The following is a 20,718-nucleotide window of genomic DNA, read 5'->3' as shown; positions in this document are numbered from 1 at the left end:
ATCGACACAATTCAGAATGTTAAGTGACTCCATCTTGCGTTAACATTATGTTAACAGCTAAAGCTGTTACGTTTTAAATACTAATTTTTTTATTTTACATTAATTCAATATGATATGGTTTGTTATCAATAATTTTAAAAATCAAATAAATAGTCTTTTTTATTAACTTGACTTTTGTTTCAAGCATTACAATTCACACGTGAACCTGTTAAACAGAGGACGAAACAGTAAACACTGAAATGGTGAGACAATTAATAGTTGTATATACATGTATATATAAAAGGTATATTTTAGACTCGAAAACAGATTTTATGCTAAATCTTTAATTAAAATTATTTTTACTGGAAAATGCATACTAAATTATAATATTTGCCTGCGAGAAAATATTAATTGTTCCCATAAGAAATCAAAATTCATAAACATCAATATCAGCAGTGCTAGCGATGTTTTTTTACATTTAGCTCACACTCTCTTTCGTGTTCGCTCTCCATTTCTTTCTCTCTCTCTCTCACGCACTGCGCTTGGTTGCAATATGATTTTTGTGTACAAACAAAAGTCAGCTGCTAATGCTGCCTGCGCGAGAGAACTGCAAATGAGAGAGGCAGAATGAGAGAACAAAATAGAGAAGAACTGGTATCTTAGAACGACGTTATGATACCCTTGCTGACATCAACAGGCACATCTTTTAGTTGGCAAAATAATTAAAACTTCGTTGACGTATTTTTAAGATCAAGTTCTGGTTATTGTTTAACTGTAATTAATATTTATGCTTTGCGTGAAACGAAGAAAATCAAGTCTACCAAAAAGTGTTTTCGTCGATACTTAATGTAGAGTATGTGTAGAGTGTGGAAAATCGCTCTGGCACAGGCGCAGCAGTGTGTTGTGTGTTGCGGCAGTGGCAGCAAAAACAGGGTAAGTGTGTCGAGCTCAGCTGTAGAGCTACCAACCAACACCACCAACAACATCAGAAGCAGCAACAGCAAAAGCAAAAGCAACAACAAAAACAACAACAAAAGCAACAGCAACAACAGTAGCAGGCACCATCGAGCAACTAACCAAGCAAAGCATCGCAAGCAAGCAAACTGACAAAACTCTGGCCCCTTTTGCCTTCATTCGCTCGCCGTCAGTCGTCGTTAGCAAACGTCACGGAGTTTGTGTTGTTCGTCTTGCTTCTTGCGCTTCACTTCAACTCACCCCCCTCAGAAACATTCTGCACTCTGCACAAAAAAAAACACAATAATTACATCAAAATTATTGATGAAATCATAAATCAAAAGTGTTATACGAAAGTTCAGTCTGCTTAGACAACTTTGATTTAAACCAAAAAGCAAAAAAAACGCAAAAGTAAATCAATTTTATCACATAGTACAAGTTGTGTTTGTGTGCAGCTAAAGGGCCTTTAGATTGCAGTGGATCAATAAACCCAAGCCAGTAAGCAAGTAAGTGTAAATTTAACCCCCATAACAAAATCACAAATACAAACCCAAAAAAAAAGAAGAAAAACAAATGCAAAAACAAAAGCAAAAGAGCCAAAGGCAAAAACAAATACTTTTGCGGAAGTGAACATAAAAATGGCATAAGCAGAGAGAAGAAGAAGACGATTAAGAAGCAGAGAGTATTTCTTTGGAAAATTTACATATGTATGCTCATGTACAAGCAAACACATGCAAGTATATTTTTGTTGAAATTGTTTTATGCACGATTTACATACATAGATATAAAAATCACATAGAGAGGAGAAAAGTGCAGCCGAGCGACAAACGGAAACTACAAAAAAAAATTCTGATTATACCTTTGCAGAGTTCACACTTTCAGTGAGTGAGTGTGTGCGTGTGTATGTGTGTGTGTGTTGAGTCTGACCTGCAAGAACTTGTCCATCCTGTCAGCTGAGCAAGTTCTACGAATATGCGTATACTCTAACATACTATTATACTATCAGATTATCTTTAACTGCGAATCTACCGTTGTGTTGTTGTTGTTGTTGAGTCGTCTTCATTTCGATTAGCCATAAATTTGACTTGCATCACGTTTTCAGCATTTCTCTGCAATCTTTATCAGTCTTCAGTGGGAAAGGCTAAAACGAAGAAGCAGCAGCCTGTTATTTTTTTCGTTTTGTTTTGTTTGTTTTTTGCTGTCAACGTTCAGACATTGAAGCCAACTGAAAAGCACATTAGCATTTAAAAACACAAAAATGGTTCACAAGGCAAAGCAAAATTCAACTTTTGGCATTATGAATAACTGTTTGCAATTGTTGCTGATTTGCATCTTAATTAGCCTTTAAATGTGCTTCCTGCATAAAATGCATTTCATTGACCAGGTTAATATGGTGAATGTTTTTATTTTTGGTTTTTTTTGTAATAAAATGCCGCCTGTCACCTGTAAAATTTTCTTATTTTCTTGGCCAATTGCCAAGGTAAAGGAAAACAAGAATTTTTGTTGTTTCGGTCGTAAATAATAAGAAATGCCTAAGCGTACATCAAAGAGTCTCTAGAAACCGCAAAAAATACAAAATAAAATAATCGAAATACAAAATTGATACAACCTTTTTTTGTAGTAGTTGTTGTTGTATCTGTTGCTCTTGACGAGGGTACAGACAATAATGGCAATAGGCAATACCTATGACCATATGAAGACAGAGAGAGACAAAACCGAAACCCAAACCCAATCACAAGCCCCAAGTGAATCATGCAGCAAAAGTGCAGAGACAGAACAGGTCTTGCAGGCTCTTGGGTCTCTAGACTCTCATTGTTTTTGCCTTTTGTCGGGATCTTGGGATGATGTTAGAGCAGTCAGACGATAAATCAAGTCTGTCCAGTTGCAGCGCAAAAAAAAGAGAAGAGAAAATAAAAGAAAAGAAAATGATATGAGCGCGAAAAAAACATAAACAGCAAACAGCTGATGGCCACAGCATCGAGTGTAGTGTAGTATGTATCTAGCAGATACATTTTTAGCTGCGGCCGAGATCAGCACGACTTTTGTGGTCTTGAAACTAACGAGACGAATCTGGCTGCAGGCATCACTTTAATTGGCAAAACACACAAACAGAACACAGAAAAAGGGCAGAGTATTCTGGGCCTATTCTCTTGTTTTTCAGTTTTCAGTTTTGCAGTCGATGCCTTTTATGGGGTCAGTCGCTAAACAATTAAGTCATCATTAGTTGGCATTAGTGGCTTTCATTAACGCGGCTCACTGACGCGGCAGTTTGTCAGTCTTACCTGCCAAGGGTAGAAGAAGAGAGAGACAAAGAGAGAGGGAGAGGTAGATAGGTAGAAAGAGGCCCAAGCGGCTTTTGTTGTTCAGCTAATCCCAAAATGGCACGCATTGCGGCCCTTAGCTGACTCAAACTATAATTCGAAAGTTAGTCAACGACTCTTTGTAACTGTAATTACAATGTAGCTGACAGACAGACAGACAGATAGGAAGACTGACAGACATGCAGACACACGCACCGACATGCACACACATGACTGTAAACAATGGGATCAAGTGGCTCGTTTTTGAATTTCTTCGTGCCAGGCAGAGCGCGTCCTTTTTGTTATATGTGTGTGTGTGTGTGTGTGCTGATTTATGGCATAAACAAGGCACAAGAAAGGGCAAGTTTTGAAAGTGAATGTTGTATACCGTATAATACAATTTTGTTGTACTATATGTGTGATGGGAATAACCTGATCCCCAGCGCATATGTCAACTGCCAAATATTAACGAAATTTATGCATTGCGAGCTGCGCACTAAAAGTGTCAAATGAGAAAATGGAGAAATGACGTCACACACAACGCAGAGTTGGGGACAACTACAGACTACAAAAAAAGGGGTGTATATAACGGTATAACCAGGTAGAGTAGGCTAAAGCGAACTGCAATTTAACCGTTAACTGCGCAGCTCGTCTCCCTACTCGCTTCGCCTCACGCTCTCTCTCTCTTTCTCCCCTACACTGCTTGTGGGGTAGTTTATTTTAACATGCTCATATGCGTAGCTGACGTGTACGTTTCCCACTCGCTATGAACTCAATGACAACAACAACACTAACAAGTATCACAATCATAATAATCGATAATCTGCAACACTTTTAAACGCAGCTCAAAAATACATACATCTCAATTTTGTTTCGTAGGCACACGAAAATAACTGCGAAGGTGACCCCCAAAAATAGAAGCTGCAAAAGTTTCTACTGAATTTGGAATGTAGAGGGAGGTCTACATTTCCAATGCGGAAGTTGTTACTTTGTATACACACACACACACGCTCACATAATTGCAGCGAAAATTTCTGGGGATTGAGTAGCAGTAACAGTAACAGTAACAGTCACACAGTCACAGTAACTTTGCCACTGCGCAGGTCAAACAAGAGCAACTGGCAATTTGTTTGTAAACAAAATGCCAATGCGCTAACATCAGGGTGGCACCACAAATCAGAGAAAGAGCCAAGGACAGGAGAGCACGCTAGATACCATATATATATGGTATATATAGAGATAGAGAGAGAGAAATGGAAGGCAAAGATATAGAGACATGCTCTCATGGCGTGATTGCAGGGGAAAATTATCTAACAGAAAAGTAACAGTAACAGTTACCAACGAACTCAACTGCGGGTCAAAAACTATATTTGGCATTGCAATAGGGGATTAGATTGGTTCGCTGGGGGTTCACTGTACTGCTATTTTTGGATATTGGAATGCAAATTGTATTGAAAGAGTTTTGACAGCCAATAAATTTGATCAAATATAGAACAATTCGAGGGAAAAACAACTTTCGTGCGTCTCTAGCTGGCGATGTTTTAATTTCATTTTCATAAATTTTTACCTAAGGGTGATAATTCCAATAGTTTATGTAAGGAATAAAGGACTTTTTAAATAGAGAAATCCAACATTTTCATAGAATAAACCTAGTTACAAAAAATAAAGTATTTGGAGTAAAATTTGTTATATACATAAGTATTTTCTTACATATAATCAAATTATAATAATGAATAAACCTTTCACATAAAAACATTCCTTACAAAATTTGCTATATATTCAATGTTAAATTTTGTGGAATTGACAGAAAGTTATTATAAATAGTTTTCCATAAAGAAATAAAAAGAAAATCATTAAATTAAATTGCAAGTAGTTGTTTAATTTGTATAAAATTACGCATACATATACATTCCTTAAAATATTATTATAAAACCTATAGAATTAAAATAAAGAATCAAGATCTAAGAAAACTTCAGCCCCATTATAATTATTAAATCAATTTAAGCATCGTTAAATTAATTAGACTTATCCTTTGTGATTATAAAATCTTTTTCAAAAGCGTGAATTATGAAAAGTTTACATTTATAATAATTATGAAATTAAGTTAATCAACCTTAAATTGATTTGACTTATTCTTTATGATTATCAAATCTTTTTGAAAAGGGTATTTTCAATTGAAAGCTGTTGTCTCAAATGTTTTATGCGTGAATTATGAAAAGTTTACATTTATAATAATTATGGAATGAAGTTAATCACCCTTAAATTGATTTGACTTATGCTTTATGATTATCAAATCTTTTTAAAAACAGAATTTTTAATTGAAAGCTGTTGTGTCAAATGTTTTTTGCATGAATTACAATTTGTAATTGGCAATCAGAGTCGTCATTGTCTCCGTCTCCGTCGGCGACGCCTGATGTAATCGCTCTGCGGCAGTTAGATTGATTGACTGACAACATTTTGTGCTATAGATTGCCCATTGACCCAATGGCCTAAGGGAGACCAGGAAAATGTTAAGTCAGAGAACGTTTGAGCAAGGCAGAGAAAGTGAGAGAAAGAAAGAGAGGGAGGAGAGACAGACAGTAGCTGATAAACAAAGTGATAAAATTAATGCGTCGCCCAAAAATACATGAACAACTGCGTCGCATTACAGATTTTGAAATTACGCGTTATAAAACATGCATTTATATATACTTTGATTTAATAAAAAAGCTGACTTAAATGCCAATTATCAGCATGCAAAGACAAAGTACAGTAAGGTGAGCTAACTGGAAATAAATGAAATACTTTTTCTGTACATTCAATATGAATACACGTAATGCGAGTATTATATATTTATATTAACCGATTTAATTGCATGCAGTTTGAGAACGAACCTGCCTGACCATATTTATCATCGATCACCTGATAAGCCCCAGCGAACAGACAACAGACAATGAACCAGCCAGCCAAAGGCTTGCCCCACACAAACAATTTTGCAATCTATATTGAATACTGAAAGTCATTCCCAAGTCTGGAACAAGTGTCCGACATGTGCGGAACATCAAAGTTTTGCGTCATCTCCCAAGCTCTGAAAACATTTTTGTCGCAAGAATAATACGAGCAATTAATACTCAAAAGTATAAAACGAAGTTTTGAGTTCCCTCAGTCAGTCAGCTTTACTTTATAGGGCATAGAAATTGAGCATTTTATTATGAGATAGATGCTGATGACGCTGATGTTGATGTTGATTTTGATGTCGCATTTGCATTGAAGCCTTTGTTATATTTATACCCGCTACCCATAGGGTAGAAGGGTATTATAACTTTGTAACAGGTAGAACGAGGCATCTCCGACCCTATAAAGTATATATATTCTTGATCAGCGTCAACAGCCGAGACGATCTAGCCATGTCTGTCTGTCCGTCCGTCCGTATGAAACATTGGATTTTAGAGACTATAAGAGATAGAGCTATAATTTCAGCATTAGTTATGTCTGCACGCAGATCAAGTTTGTTTCAAATTTTTGCCACGCCCACTTCCGCCCCCGCAAATCAAAAAAATCGAATAACAAGCGTAATTTTAAAGCTAGAGTTGCGAATTTTGGTATATACAATATACTATTTAATTTGTGTACTATATTGATATACCAAACATACCATTTGGTATATTTTGAAAGTAATACCACAATTTTTTGCCTTTATTAAAAATGGGTAGCGGGTATCTCACAGTCGAGCACACTCGACTGTAACTTTCTTACTTGTTTTGATGTCGCATTTGCATTGAAGCCTTTGTTATATTTTTTTTTTCTTGTTTATAAACTGCGCATTTCAGCTTCAAGCTATGCTACTCATAAGTATTTTGAGGGTGGTTGTGGGTTGTGGCTGTGGTTGGGGATTTGTTTCTGGAACGGTTTCAGTTTCGTTTTTATACGCAGTAGTCTAGAAATGTTTAACCTCTGATCCGATCAGAGATCAGAGAGCTTGTTTCGCTTTTGAAGCTACCCGACACATGACGTTTTGTTTAGAAAAATTGTTCAAATATTTGTTATAGTTTCAGCAGTTTTGCTTTATTTTTGCCTTTAATTTATGGGTCGCCCTTCTGCAACTGGCAGACATGTTTATCAGTAAACAATGCTCATGATTAGATAAAATGCAGTCCCCCAAAAAAAAAACAGAAAAAAATAAGCAATGCCAGGCATTTTATTTTGTTTATTTGAGTTTTAAGTGTTGTTATTTTTGCCTAGTGCCTTTCTATTTTGTTGTGTGTGTTTTTTTTATGCAATGACGCCAATGTTTGTTTACATATTTTATTTGAATTTCTCTACGCAATAGTCAAACGCGTCGGTTGATTTTTTCTCTATTTTTTTTTCTTTATATATTTCATTTCTCTCTCTCAATATTTTTTTGTATTGTTGTTTATAAACAAGGCGCGTGCGAACAGAAATGGTAAACTACTTTTTTTTAGTCTTCTGTGCGAAATATCACAAGATCTCAAACTATTCATATATGTATGAATGCTCTTATTCAACTACAAACACAAATACATCTCTAATGTGTGTTTGTGTGTCTCTTTAATTTTGTCGCCAACAGCTGCTTGCTGTGAACTACATTTGCTTTTTTTTCTTGGTTGGGCGACAAGCTGTCGCTGTAGCTAGCGTATTGGCCAAATTTCTTGGCCACTTCAATTTGTCAGCTGTTGCATGATAAAATTTCTAAAAATACATAAACAAAAATGAATAAGAGAATTGCATAGAGCACAAGCAAACCACATTCACCTTGAACCTGCCCGTGAGGTTGAGTAGCTTTATGCACCCATACAATAATATTTCATATATACACAATATCGGGCATATATGTATCAGAATTCATAAAGCTTTTTTTCTTGTTTGGTGTGTGGGCGCATTTTAGGGGGTTCTCATTGAGGAATTGGGAGTGGTTTGTTGTTTATATTGAATGCTTATTCTGTTTTGAGTGCTGGGAAAAATAGAGCTGAAAATGGAAGACTTAACTATACCTGAACTAGTTCTTAAATGTCTTGAAAGGTAGTGAAGTTGGGTAATAAATATTGGGATTTTTTTAACTAAATTCTACATGAACTTCTTTCTAAATACGTTGAAAGTGAAAGCTGTTCTACAATAATATTTTTAAAAAGAATATATACAAATCTGATAATTTAAATATTACGTATACTATTTACAGTTGGCAATTTTTCTACCTACTTGAATTCAAGCTTCTAAAAGTATGGCGTAATATTTTTAAATTTTATAAAGTTTAACAGTACCAAAAGTTAAGCTTTAGTTCAGTAATGAATATACAAGTAAAGAAACAAATTTCCTGTTTCCTGGATGTTAATACAGAAATACTATATACAACAAACTGTGCAAATCAAGCGAGAAATATTGCATCACATTGAATCGAATGAATATATAAAATAAATCTGTGTATAGTATTTATTTACTATACTTAATTCGCATGACTGCAATAACATCAACTTGAATGGCAATTGCAATACGTTATGGTACAAACACATATATAAATATATATAGTATACATTTTTTTATATTGTATTCTTTAATTTTCATTAGCATTTTAATGCGTTTTGGCTGCTTAACTTGGCTACTACTTGGCTAGTTTAGCTGTTTGCAATTCTAACCATGAGTTGGCATTAAAGCGCATAAATTGAATTGTTTATTTGGTTTTCAAATTGAACTTTGAGCAGACGCAGGAAAAAAACCATACGAAAAAAAAACCAACAAAGCTACCAACTATATACAACACTTTTTGGCAGCATTCTGTCTTCTTCTCCCTTTTCGTTTTCTTCTGCTTCTCTCTTCTGTGCTGTGCTTAGTCATATAGTATTTACTAGGCAAGAAAACAAAGCAACTACAACAACAACTACTAGCGATGAGCCAGTCGGTCTGGCAGCAATAGAAAACTAAACGCAAGATATACACAACTAAACGAAAATGTACGAAAGAGCGGGGGAGAAGGAGAGTGGAATGGTAATAAGTGTGTCAGTGCGCAAACGTTAGCGCAGCTGATCGCTGAGAGATTGCCAGCCATACACACACACTAACACATGCATGTTAGAGAGAGCGCCATGGCGAGAGAGAGCGCCAATATTGCGCTTTTGTTGGTAAACAAAATAACACGAACTTTGCGTATGATCGATCGGTTCGCTCACGAATCCAGCGACTGCTCAGCTGCTTGCTGCTTCGGATGGCTCGTGCAGCATAAATTTGACGCTTTTGTTTACCAGCTGTCCGCCATTTGCACCCCGCCCCTATTGAAACGCTCTCCCCCCCTTTGGCCGTAGAAGGTGTGGCGTCGCTTTTTGCGTTTTAAAAAAATACATAATTATGTGTTTAGTTACGCTCTCTCTCTCGCTCTCTTGCTGTTACTCTCTTCTGTGTTTTTGGCTCTCACGAGAGAGCGTCGTCAGCAGTGTGTGGTGAGCTGGGACTGTGGGATTGGCAGTGGGGCAGTCGTCGGATACTTTGGCTGAGCAGCTGCTGACGCCCCGTTGACATTCGCCTTTGATATTTGAAAGCAAACGCAACGCGAAGCAGCCGCACACAGCACACAGTAAAGTGCAGCGAAAAGAAAGTGAAACAAACAACATTAAACGCATCTATCTCTACGCACTAAAGAAGATTGCAGTGATCGCTGAGGTAAACAAAACATATCAACAAATAACTGTAAAGCTAAAGCGAACAATGCTACAAGATAAACTCGAAAAAGAAGTGTTGATCAACAAACAATAAAAAATAACAAAATTTCGTTTTGGGCTAAGCTGCAGCTGCTCTCTCAGCGAGTACAGATACAAAACGCACTCACAGATACTCAAAACACACACACACACACACGCATACACATGCAAGTACAAATTGTACTCACTGTTGTAGCTTTTGTTCTTTTCGTGCGCTTTTGAAATTCAAATACGCTTCCGTTCAATGCGATGTTGGTGTTGATGTTTTAGTTGGCAAACGAGTGTCGACTTTGCAGTATCTGCAGTTGCTGTTTTGTGCCTCTGTATCTGTATCTGTATCTGTATCTGTGTCTATATTCCGTAGTGTGTATTCTGTGCTTTGCTTAATTCTACCTCTTTGCTTTAACAAATTAATTTCGTGACCGTTGTAAATCTTTATCGTTCGAGTAAAGTGCGTTTTGTCCAACAGGTGAGCTCAACACGTTCAGCTCATCAGCTGCTGATTGCAAGTGCAACAAAAAATAATAGTGTAACTTAATTAAGTGCGAAACGAGTGTATGTGCCTTTTCCTAGTTGTAAAGTGTGTGTGTGTGTGGGTGTGTGTGTGTGTTGATTTTTGGTACGCTACAAGGTCGCCAGTGACGTCAGCGTCGTCGCCTTTGTGAAAAGTATTGCATAATTTCTGCTCTCATTATTTATGGCTGTGGTTTTACACTTTTCCAATTAAAAGTCCGCCCCCACTTTACACACTGCCAATGATTGCTCTTACAAGTTTACTGCTCCTGACGTGTAATCCATAACAAAGGAACTTTGCACTTGGCCTTATAAGCTTAAAGCTAATCATATATACATCAAGCTGATATGCGATTGATACACGTATGTGGGCGGGAATGTATTAAGTATATATATAAAGTATATATACTCTGTTTTTTTTTTTTTTATTGCTAAAGCTTTAATTCTTTGTTCGCTTATCGAGGTTGAAGTTAACCGTTTGATTATTAAATTTAATGAGCTGGTGAAATATCGATATATTTTTCAAGTGGCAATTAAAAAAGAATTTATTCGATTTTGCTTAGATTTTTTGTTTAAAGCTTAAAGCTGTTTTCAGCTATTTCATTTATTATTGAATTATGGACTTTATTCATTAGATTCGTTAATAGAAACATTCATAGCTTAGCTATTGTCATAAATTTAAATAAAATTTGTAGGACTTTGTTCTTTATTTTTTATACCCGCTACCCATAGGGTAGAAGGGTATTATAACTTTGTGCCGGCAGGAAATGTATGTAACAGCTAGAAGGAGGCATCTCCGACCCTATAAAGTATATATATTCTTGATCAGCGTCAACAGCCGAGACGATATAGCCATGTCCGTCTGTCCGTCTGTGTGTCTGTCCGTCTGTCCGTCTGTCCGTCCGTCCGTATGAACACCTAGATCTCAGAGACTATAAGAGATAGAGCTATAATTTTTTTTCGACAGCATTTGTTATGTTTGCACGCAGATCAAGTTTGTTTCAACGCCCACTTCCGCCCCCGCAAATCAAAAAAAACGAATAACAAGCGTAATTTTAAAGCTAGAGTTCCGAAATTTGGTATATACAATAATAACTATAGTAGTTATGATTCCTGAGAATTTGGTTGCGATCAGATAAAAATTTTGGAAGTTATTAAAGAAATACTTTTGTATGGGCAAAAACGCCTACTTACAAGGGGTCTTAGTTGCTTTGGCTGACAATCTGGTATATTGTGCCGTCTAAGGTATACTTTGAATGCGGTACTACACCGATATACCACATATACCATTTGGTATATTTTCAGTATTTTTGTAGTATATTTGGTATATTTTGTGAAAAATATCGCAAAATATATTGTTTTTATTTAAAATGGGTAGCGGGTATCTCACAGTCGAGTACACTCGACTGTAGCTTTCTTACTTGTTTTTTTAGAGCTTAAAGCTGTTTTCAGATATTATTTGATATTAAAGTTTTTAAAAACTAGTGGGAATTTATGCATTGCATTTGTCGATATACATTTAAAAGCAGAATTTATGTAGCTTACAATTTTTTAAAGCCTAAATCTTTGACAATTTAAATTGAACTTATTAGATTTAATAACTTTTGAAGCACAAAAAGCTTAAAGCTGTTGAAAGCTTGAGAATTATAAATATTTATTAGAAAACTATTTTAAAGTAAAAGTAAAGTAAAGTATGATAATGATGTTCACAGTTTATTCAATATTTTTCCATTGTATTTGCATTGTATTAGTTTTAATAATACAATATTAATATTGAAGCACATCATGCTTAAAGCTGTTAACAGCTTATCACATATCTATTACGAATATTTATTATTAAACTATTTTAAAGTATGACGATAATGTTTAAAGTTTATTCAATATGTTTCCATTGTATTTGCTAAGCGTTCTAATCTGTCTATTTATCTGTCCGTCTGTCCGTCCATCTGTCTAACTGTCAGTTTCACGAATTAGTTCAAGTTCATTAGCCCAGCCGCTGTTTGTTTTGCATTTGCAGCTTCCCGAATGGGGCTAATCAATTGAGCGACGGCTGAACTTTCGACTGTCACGGCATGCGAGCTAGACTCAAAGCTAATTATATACTACTAAATGTAGTTAGCACAAGCCGAGCTCTTGTTTAGCTAACCACTTCAATTCTGTCTAGCCAGTCTGTCTGGCATATTGTATGTGAGTATGCGAAAGCTAACGAATTTATCAGCTACCATAAACTGAATGGTTACGATAAGGTAAAGCCCTAAAATGATTTGCCAGTTTGTTGACTTTGCCTGAGATTGGCGGCACTTCGACAATGGCAATGCATTATGCCAAGGTCTGATCGGTGTAAATATATTTATATACTCGATGTAGCTTGTTCTATATAATAGGCACATCAACATACTTACATACATATATGATAGACTTATATAAGCGAGAGAGCACTCATCGATCAAGGTCAACAAATGGCAGCTAAAATAGATGCTAGATACTGCATCTATATGGTCTATAGATACAAATGCATATAGTATTGAAAATGGGAAAAAGATTGCAATTTAACAATGCTGACAAAAGTGAAAATGATTTAATGCAAAACACATCTGCATCATATGTATATATACTTCGATCCGAATGCAGTCATTGCCTTTGTTATCAGCTGTTTCATGAAATTGGCAAAACAAAAGTAAAAGCCAAATGATTGCAGCGTAGTTCGCAAACTCAGCTCGGAACGTGTTGTTTCAATGGATGGAATAGCAACCCCTGGTATGCAGTTACCCTCTAAATGAACAACAGCGGGATGTCGTAATACCATAATATACTATATAACTTATTACATATATACTTGCACAATGCATATTTCAAATATGCATGCTCAGAATGCCAACCTCAAAGTCAGCTGCTCGATGTGCATAAATATTTGTGCCCATATTTATGAGTAGATTTGCATACAACTATACTCAGACAGTTCGGGGACAAGTTGCACAAGAGACCCAGAGCCTTGGCCGAGCTTAGAGTACATGCAACAATCTGATTGCTAAGTCAACTGGAATTAAATTTCTGATAGGATTATGTTATTTCGTTGGAGTTATCTGAAGCTTACTAAATGTAGAGTGATATTATTTTGAATTTATTTGTGTAGACAACTTTGTCTGTTTCTATTACTTTGCATTATTATTGTTGACTATCTGATGCGTATTCGCTTATGTTCTGTTAAGTAAAAGAATAACTAAATCATTATTAAATATATTTAGTAGACAATTTTCATTATTAATATTTTTTGTGTAGTTTTAAATTGTCCAATAAATTGTTCTTTATTTTAAGTAAAAGAAAATCTAATATTTAAATTAATTATTCAATTTATTAATTGTTGACAAACTTTTATTTAAACAACTGAAGTATAACATTTTCATTATTTTCATAATTTTAAAAAACTCCAATGATGTGTTCTCGATTTGATGTCTTTGTTCCTTTGAGTTCAACTTGTACTAAAATATTCTTTGTTTTTATATATTTAAATGTGACTTAGCTGGTCCAAAAGCTGTGTATTTTTGCAGGCAAATTTTTTTTATATTTCTTTAATGAATTATTCCCTACTTGATCAGAATTTGCTGATATTCTTTTATTGCCAGCTAAAGCTAGACAATTTTCTGATATATTTTATAAAAGTTTTATTCAGCTAAAACTAAAATTATTTCTTTATTTTTGAATTTTTAAATGAGTTTTATTCATTCATGATGAGCCTTAGCTAATATGCTTTAAGTGTCAGCTAAAATGAAATCCTTTCCTGTTTTAAAACTTCTGATTTTTATCCTTACCAATTGCTTTGAACTATTCACTTCCCCTATTTCGTTCCTCGTTGCTACTATTACCTAGCTTACCAAAGCAACTCAACTAAAATTGAAGCTGTACTTGTAACTCGAAGCATAATTTGTTGAGTAGTTTTTTTCTGACTCTTTTTAGTTTTGCTTGTTGCGCTGTGTCAATCAAATCCTTTGGGCAACTTTCGCTGACATTTGGCCAAGTCGCAGTTTGCCAAATTGTCGCTGTGGTTGTTGTTGTTGTTGGTTTTGGGCCACGTAGACAAAGCGCTTTGCTATGCTTTGGTTTGGCTAGTTAGCCTGGCTTAAATTGCATATGGTTTTTTTTGGCTTTAGCTTGGCTTTGACTTTTGTGTGTCTCTGTTGTCGCAGATTTCACTTGCCCGACCGCTGAACCTTAATACGCTTCACTTCAGAGTTGAAGCTGGGAGAAGAAGGAGAGTTGAAGCGGAGCAGAAGCAACTTTTCGTTATTTAGTTGCTTCGTGTTTTAGTTTTTGCGGTCAAAATTGAAAATTGCGCTGACTGCAATTGGATTTTTGTTTAGCTTCGCTTTTGTTTATTCGCCATGCGATTGTGTGATTGTTTTGGCTAAGCAAAGTTGTTGTTGTTGTTGCACACTGTGCAGAGAATTTCACTGACAATAAGCATCATTTAGCATTGCCCATTGGCACAGTTTTGATTATCTGAGACTCTGGGTTTCGTTTTCAAACTGGAAATAGAAACGTTTTACAGCAATTCAAATGGCAAAGTGGGCACTACAGAAGCAAACAAACACAAACACAAACACACAGAGATATCATGACGTGCACTCAATTTAAATTATATATACTTGTATGTATGTCTCGCATATACTCTTCATATATGTACGTTTATATATATAATTGCCTTGATCATATGCTCGGCGCATGCACACACAACTTGCACTCACTGTGCTCAGCTGATGTGGTTGCAAGTGGATTGGGGAGGGGGAGGAGTTGCTGATAGAGAGGGGGAGTAATACGCTTTGTGCCTAGCTATCAACTTGGCAACTTAATGGGCTGTGCAGCGTCGCTTTATGGCGATATTATATAGGCAATATATGAAGCTGTCAACACAGTGCTTGTCAAACTGCCGACACTGCGGGTCAATTGAAAAAAAAAACGCAGCAACAATAACCATAAAACTGCAAGTAAATTTGCACTTGTTTTACGCAAAAGTAACACACAAAAAACACACACACACACACACTCGTACACACAAACAAAGCAAAGCAAATTAGTGTAATCAGTGTAATTGCCGAGCTGATGAATAAATGAATTTTCCATTTCAATTTCAATCTGAATTTCACTTTCGCATTTCGCATTTCGTATTTTACATTTTTCGCATTTGAATTTGTAATTCAATTGAATTTTGCCGACAAATACGCGAACGTACGCGAACGGCAGGCAGCAATTAAATGTGCCATTAGAACGGTTGAAAGAAAGGCAATTAAATAAAATTAAGTAGCCGACCCGTTGCGCTGTGCGCAGCCCACGCAAACCGAAAACCATTACGCAATTAGTCGCTGAATGCGCGCACAGTTGTTTCGATGATTTGTTAAACGATTTCTCACAATTTGTGCTTTCAATTTGTTTTGCTTGCAGCTTCCAGAACCACAGCAAATAAAACAATACAACAAAAAGTAACAGGAACAAGAGCAAAGACAACACGACGCATTGAAGCAGCAGCGTACAAAAGAATAAAATAACATTAAAAGACTGAGCAAAATCCAAGGAACAAATACCAGAAGCAATCTCTCTCTCTCATTGTAAAGAAAACAAACAACAAATTGATCTCAATTCGATAAGCAATCAAAAATCAATTCAATTGCATCAATCGCCTCACTCACCACTCACAGAAAGCAACTAAGGGAATCCAATCTCGTCGAAGCCGAGCATCAGCTATTGTATAATGTTTAGCAGTCTCGCAACGTTTCTATTTGGAGCGCAAGCGACGTCTGAGTCAACTAATAGCGAAGCGAATCCTGTGCAGACGACCAACGTTAACGATTCGGGCAACGAGCAGGCAACGGCTGGAGATGTAATTGAGGTGACTTCATCGACCCCATCGGTAGCGGGCAACAATCGTGGTACTGTGCGTGCCACCGGTAAGCGAGGCAACGCCAAGAGCAGGCGTGCCAGGCAGCGACAGCAACTGCAGCAGCAGCAGCAGCAGGGCGGACAACGCAAACAGCCGCCGACTATAACGAAGCTACTAACACCCAACGGCGAGTGCATCATCGACGAGGACATCGACGAGGACGAATGGTACATTGTCGAGAAGGAAGGTAAGTTTAGTATCAGTCAGTCAATCAATCATTTTGTAAAAGAACTAGTCTATCAGTCTTTTAATCAAGTACTCATTAGTGATTCAAACAGTTTCATTCTTAGTCAGTAAAACAAATCGATCAATCATTCGGTAAACGAACTAGTCTATCTGTCATTTAATGACATACTTAGTCAATCAATAAGTGAATCAATCAGTTTGCTTACCAGTCAGTAAAACAACAAGTAATTTAGTTGGTCAAAAAGTCTTCAATCAATAAGTCAGACAATTGATCAATCAATCAGTTAATTATCCTGTAAATTAGACATCCAATTGTTTGTCAGTCAGAAAAATAACTAGTCAATCAGATAGTCAATCATCCAACAATCAAACAGCTAGTCAATCAGTAAATCAGCTTGTCAGCTATACAATCAGTTAGTCAATCAGCATTCAATCAACTGTCAATTTATTTAGTCAATCAGACAGTAAAACAGCTAGTCAATCAGCCAATCATCAGTTTTCACTCAAGCTGTCAGTTAATTAGCCAATTAGTAAAGCAATCATTCAATCAGTTAGTCAGTCTGTAAAGCAGCTGGACAATCAGTATTTCAACTGGTCAATCAGTCCATCAATCAGACAGCCAGTCATTCAATTAGTCGATCAATCAATCACCCAATTGGACTGTAAGTCTTAGACAGTGAATCCAAAACTTAGATAGTCAGTCAATCAGATCCTCAATCAATTTTTAAGCAATTACCCATAGTCAATCAGGCAGTCAATTAGTCAGTTGAAGGCTCAGTCAGAGCGCCAGACAGTAGAATAGTAAGTAAATCAGTAAATCTCAAAAAATATTCTATCAATCAATCAGAACCTCAATCAATCTGTCATAGATTTAAGCAGATAGGCAAGGAGAGTAAGCTAGTCAATCAGACAATCTACAGCTTCTCACTCGCTCTCTTTCTGCTTGCAGACGAGGAGGAGGACTCGTTGCCACGCAGCGACTCCGAGGAGGAGCTCTCCGTTGTCGATCTGCAGCCAAAGGCTGGAAGTGCCGCCAGCGGCAATGCCGGAACGGGAGCATCGCCAGCGGGCGCATCGCGTCGCCGGCAGCACATCAATTCGCATTCCTTGTACAGCGGACCGCGGCCACAGCAGCAGCGCAACTATTTGCAACGCACGCGTGCCGCACGCACGCTAAGCATCTCAACCCTGAGCCCGCCCAGAAGTGTGCCAGCTGGCAATGGCAATGACAATGACGACAACATCACCGCTGTCAGCCAATCGCTGTATGCACCACCGCCAACGGCATCGCCCTGCGGCAGCGATTCGAGCAACAACAGCTTGACGGCTGGCAATGTTTCTGGCGTGCTGATGGAGGAGTCATGGTACGTAACACCGCCACCATGCTTCACCTCGATTGGGCCAATCAATATGGAAGCATCACCCTTTGAGAATCTATTGATTGAGCATCCAAGGTTGGTGATTTTTGTCGTACACAAAACAACTCTCTCTTTCTTCTGTCATCCAAACCAAAATTCCTCACTCTACTCATTCTAGCACGCTACACATGCCGTATACTTGATATTTTAATATATGATTGGTATTAATTGGTATTTTTGCGCTCTTTCTTTTACAGCATGTCGGTATATCATAGTATTAGGTCTAGCCAGGCGGGCACCGAAAGTTTTGTGAATCTTGATCTCGGGGCAGCAACAGTTGAGCTGCCACAGCCAGCGGAGCCAGAGCCAGAGCCATTGGCCACTCAGGCTGCCTCTGTGCAGCAGCAACGCTCCCACAGCGCTCGCTACGATCGCCATGCGGCGGTTGAGCTGAAGCAGCAGACACTGGCTCGCCACAGCCAGAAGGTGAGTTGTACAGTAAACTATACAAATTACACATTTACTAATCATTCTATTTACTTCCGCAGAGCAACAGCAAGAAGCAGCATCAGCAGCTCTGCCGCAGCGCCATCAATCGGGCCAACAAGGTGCGCGATATTCAGGCCAAGGGACATCGTCCTCGTCGCTCGGACATGCAGCACTGCAAGTTGGTTAGCGGTGCCAACAACAACCGCAAGTGCTGCTAGTTTCCTTGTTGTTGTTTTCGTTGTTGTTGTTGCACCTCTCCATCACTCGCCCCACTCTCCACACAGCACACAGCAACAGCAACAACAGCAGCAGCATCAAAGCAAACGCTCTCTCCTTTTTGGAGCTTTACATATTCAAACAATCATGGCAAATAAAAAACAAAACAAAACATAAAAACAGCGCGACGGCAACGCGCATAATTTTAATTAGTATTTTAAATTGCCAAAAAAAATGAAAATAAGAAAAACGACATAAAAAGTATAAAAAACCAACAAAGCCGCAAAAATATCAAAATTTAGCAATTACAACTTAAAATATTTAAACCTAACAATTAAAACGTAAACAATTAGTAATTGTGTAAAAAAGAAAATCAACAAAAAAAAAAAAATTGTGTATAAAACAAGTAGTTTTTAATGTTCACAGTTTCAATTTACAACAACAACAAAAAAAAACAAAAAAATACCAAAAAATGCAATACAAAATTTTCAAAATGAATATGCAAAAAATCTTACAACAAAAAATTAAAAAAAACGACGAAAAAATGACAAAAGTTTTCAAAAAAACTTACAAAAAAATTGATATGTATAAAATATAAAAAAAGAATGATTAATATTATTTGACTAAAAAATGTAGTTTTTAAAAATGCAAAACAATTTATTATATTTTATTTATTTGTAAAACATGATGACGATTAATCGCTTAATCTATGATAATAAGTTCGAAGTTCGAAGTAATTTTGAATTTAGTTGATGAATTTCTTGTGTGTTTCTTCCGTTTGATGAATATTTCTGATGATAAAATGATATGTATGTATTTGTGTACCGTATGCTTAACTTATGTATATTTAAAATGTATTACACTGGCACGAGATATCTCCCATATCTACTATATATTGTATATGATTCTGTATGCCTGATTATGAAGCGAGTGCAAGTATGTGAAAAAAACAAGTATGATAATGAAAAAATGAAAAAAAAAACATGATGAAAATATATAGTATATATTGCGACAAAAACCCAATAAAAATGATAATGCTACAACCTTAATGAAATACTGAATGTTGTTTTTTGTTATACCAGCCAGCCATAGGGTAGAAGGGTATTATAACTTTGTGCTTCAGAAGAATTTCCGACGCTTTAGAGTATATATATTCCTGATCTGCGTCAACAACCGAGACGATATTGCCATGTCTGTCTCTCCGTCTGCCTGTCTGTTCGTCCGTATGAACACCTAGATCTTATAGACTATAAGAGATAAAGATATACAATTTTTCATACATCGCTTTTTATGTTACTATGCAGATCAAATTTGTTCAAAATTTTTGCTACGCCCACTTCCATCCCGAAAATCTATAGAAATCGAGTAACAAGCGCAATTTTTAAGCTAGAGAGATTTTCGGTTCATTCAATAATAACTAAGGTATTTAAATTTCCTGAAATTTTGGTTGTGTTCAGACAAAAATTGTAGAAGTTATTAGTGGGAAATCGCCTACTTATTACTGGTCTTAGTAGCTTTTGCTGACAATATAATATATTTTGAGATCTACGGTATATTTTGTGATCTACGGTATTTTTGTACCCTACGGAATATTTTGTATGGTATATTTTACAAGTAGTACTATATTAATATACCTATTACAGCCGTTGGTACCTCTCAGTATTTTTGCGTTATATGGTATATTTTCAAAATAATACCGCACTGTTTTACTTTTAGTGGAAATGGATAGCGAATATCTCACAGCCGAGCACACTCGCCTGTATACTTCTTACTTGTTTTACATTTAATATTATTCTGCAATATTTGTGGCCTATTAAATATGTTTTAATGTGCTTCGAATTGGGTCAGTTGTGTATATTTTGGATCCTAGTCGTCACAGTGGCTGCGCTGCCCTTGTCCAGCTATTGTAACTGTTTCTACCGCTGTCAGGGTCAAAGAGTGGGTGTACCTTTCACAACACATTGCTCAGGCTGGGGGCAGTTTAATTAAGCGCCGTTTAAGTGCAAACTAATTAGTAATTTGTAATTTAACGCAGACACGCTTGGCACGTTGCAGGGCCAATTAAATAAGACTTAACTGCCACAAGTTACAGTTAGGTGCCGTTG

General features: G+C 36.6%; 1 protein-coding gene and 1 long non-coding RNA gene across 5 annotated transcripts; one reads left to right on the top strand and one right to left on the bottom strand.

The window, feature by feature from the left end:
* Positions 1 to 1,157: 1,157 nt before the first annotated feature.
* Positions 1,158 to 19,667, top strand: LOC133840803 (uncharacterized). 4 transcript variants are annotated; one of them, XM_062272880.1, is made up of 5 exons: positions 1,158 to 1,439; positions 15,869 to 16,551; positions 17,500 to 18,004; positions 18,166 to 18,394; positions 18,457 to 19,667. In XM_062272880.1, exons 2-5 carry the CDS (start codon positions 16,176 to 16,178, stop codon positions 18,613 to 18,615), a joined length of 1,269 nt encoding a protein of 422 aa, XP_062128864.1. In that variant the 5' UTR covers positions 1,158 to 1,439; positions 15,869 to 16,175; the 3' UTR covers positions 18,616 to 19,667. The 4 variants fall into 4 exon arrangements, with proteins under 4 accessions (XP_062128864.1, XP_062128865.1, XP_062128862.1 ...); XM_062272881.1 differs by lacking the exon at positions 1,158 to 1,439 and adding an exon at positions 9,721 to 9,881 and having other exon boundaries at positions 17,500 to 17,914; XM_062272878.1 differs by lacking the exon at positions 1,158 to 1,439 and adding an exon at positions 9,721 to 9,881.
* On the bottom strand, positions 7,542 to 8,284 carry LOC133840804 (uncharacterized). Its single transcript, XR_009894215.1, has 2 exons — positions 7,986 to 8,284; positions 7,542 to 7,922 (listed from the first exon to the last, which is right to left on the bottom strand). It is a non-coding gene; the product is annotated as an uncharacterized LOC133840804 (long non-coding RNA).
* Positions 19,668 to 20,718: the final 1,051 nt, after the last annotated feature.

The sequence above is a fragment of the Drosophila sulfurigaster genome, chromosome 3, assembly GCF_023558435.1.
Source record: "Drosophila sulfurigaster albostrigata strain 15112-1811.04 chromosome 3, ASM2355843v2, whole genome shotgun sequence".
NCBI classification, from domain to species: Eukaryota; Metazoa; Arthropoda; class Insecta; order Diptera; family Drosophilidae; genus Drosophila; species Drosophila sulfurigaster.
This window is presented reverse-complemented; position numbering and strand designations above follow the sequence as displayed.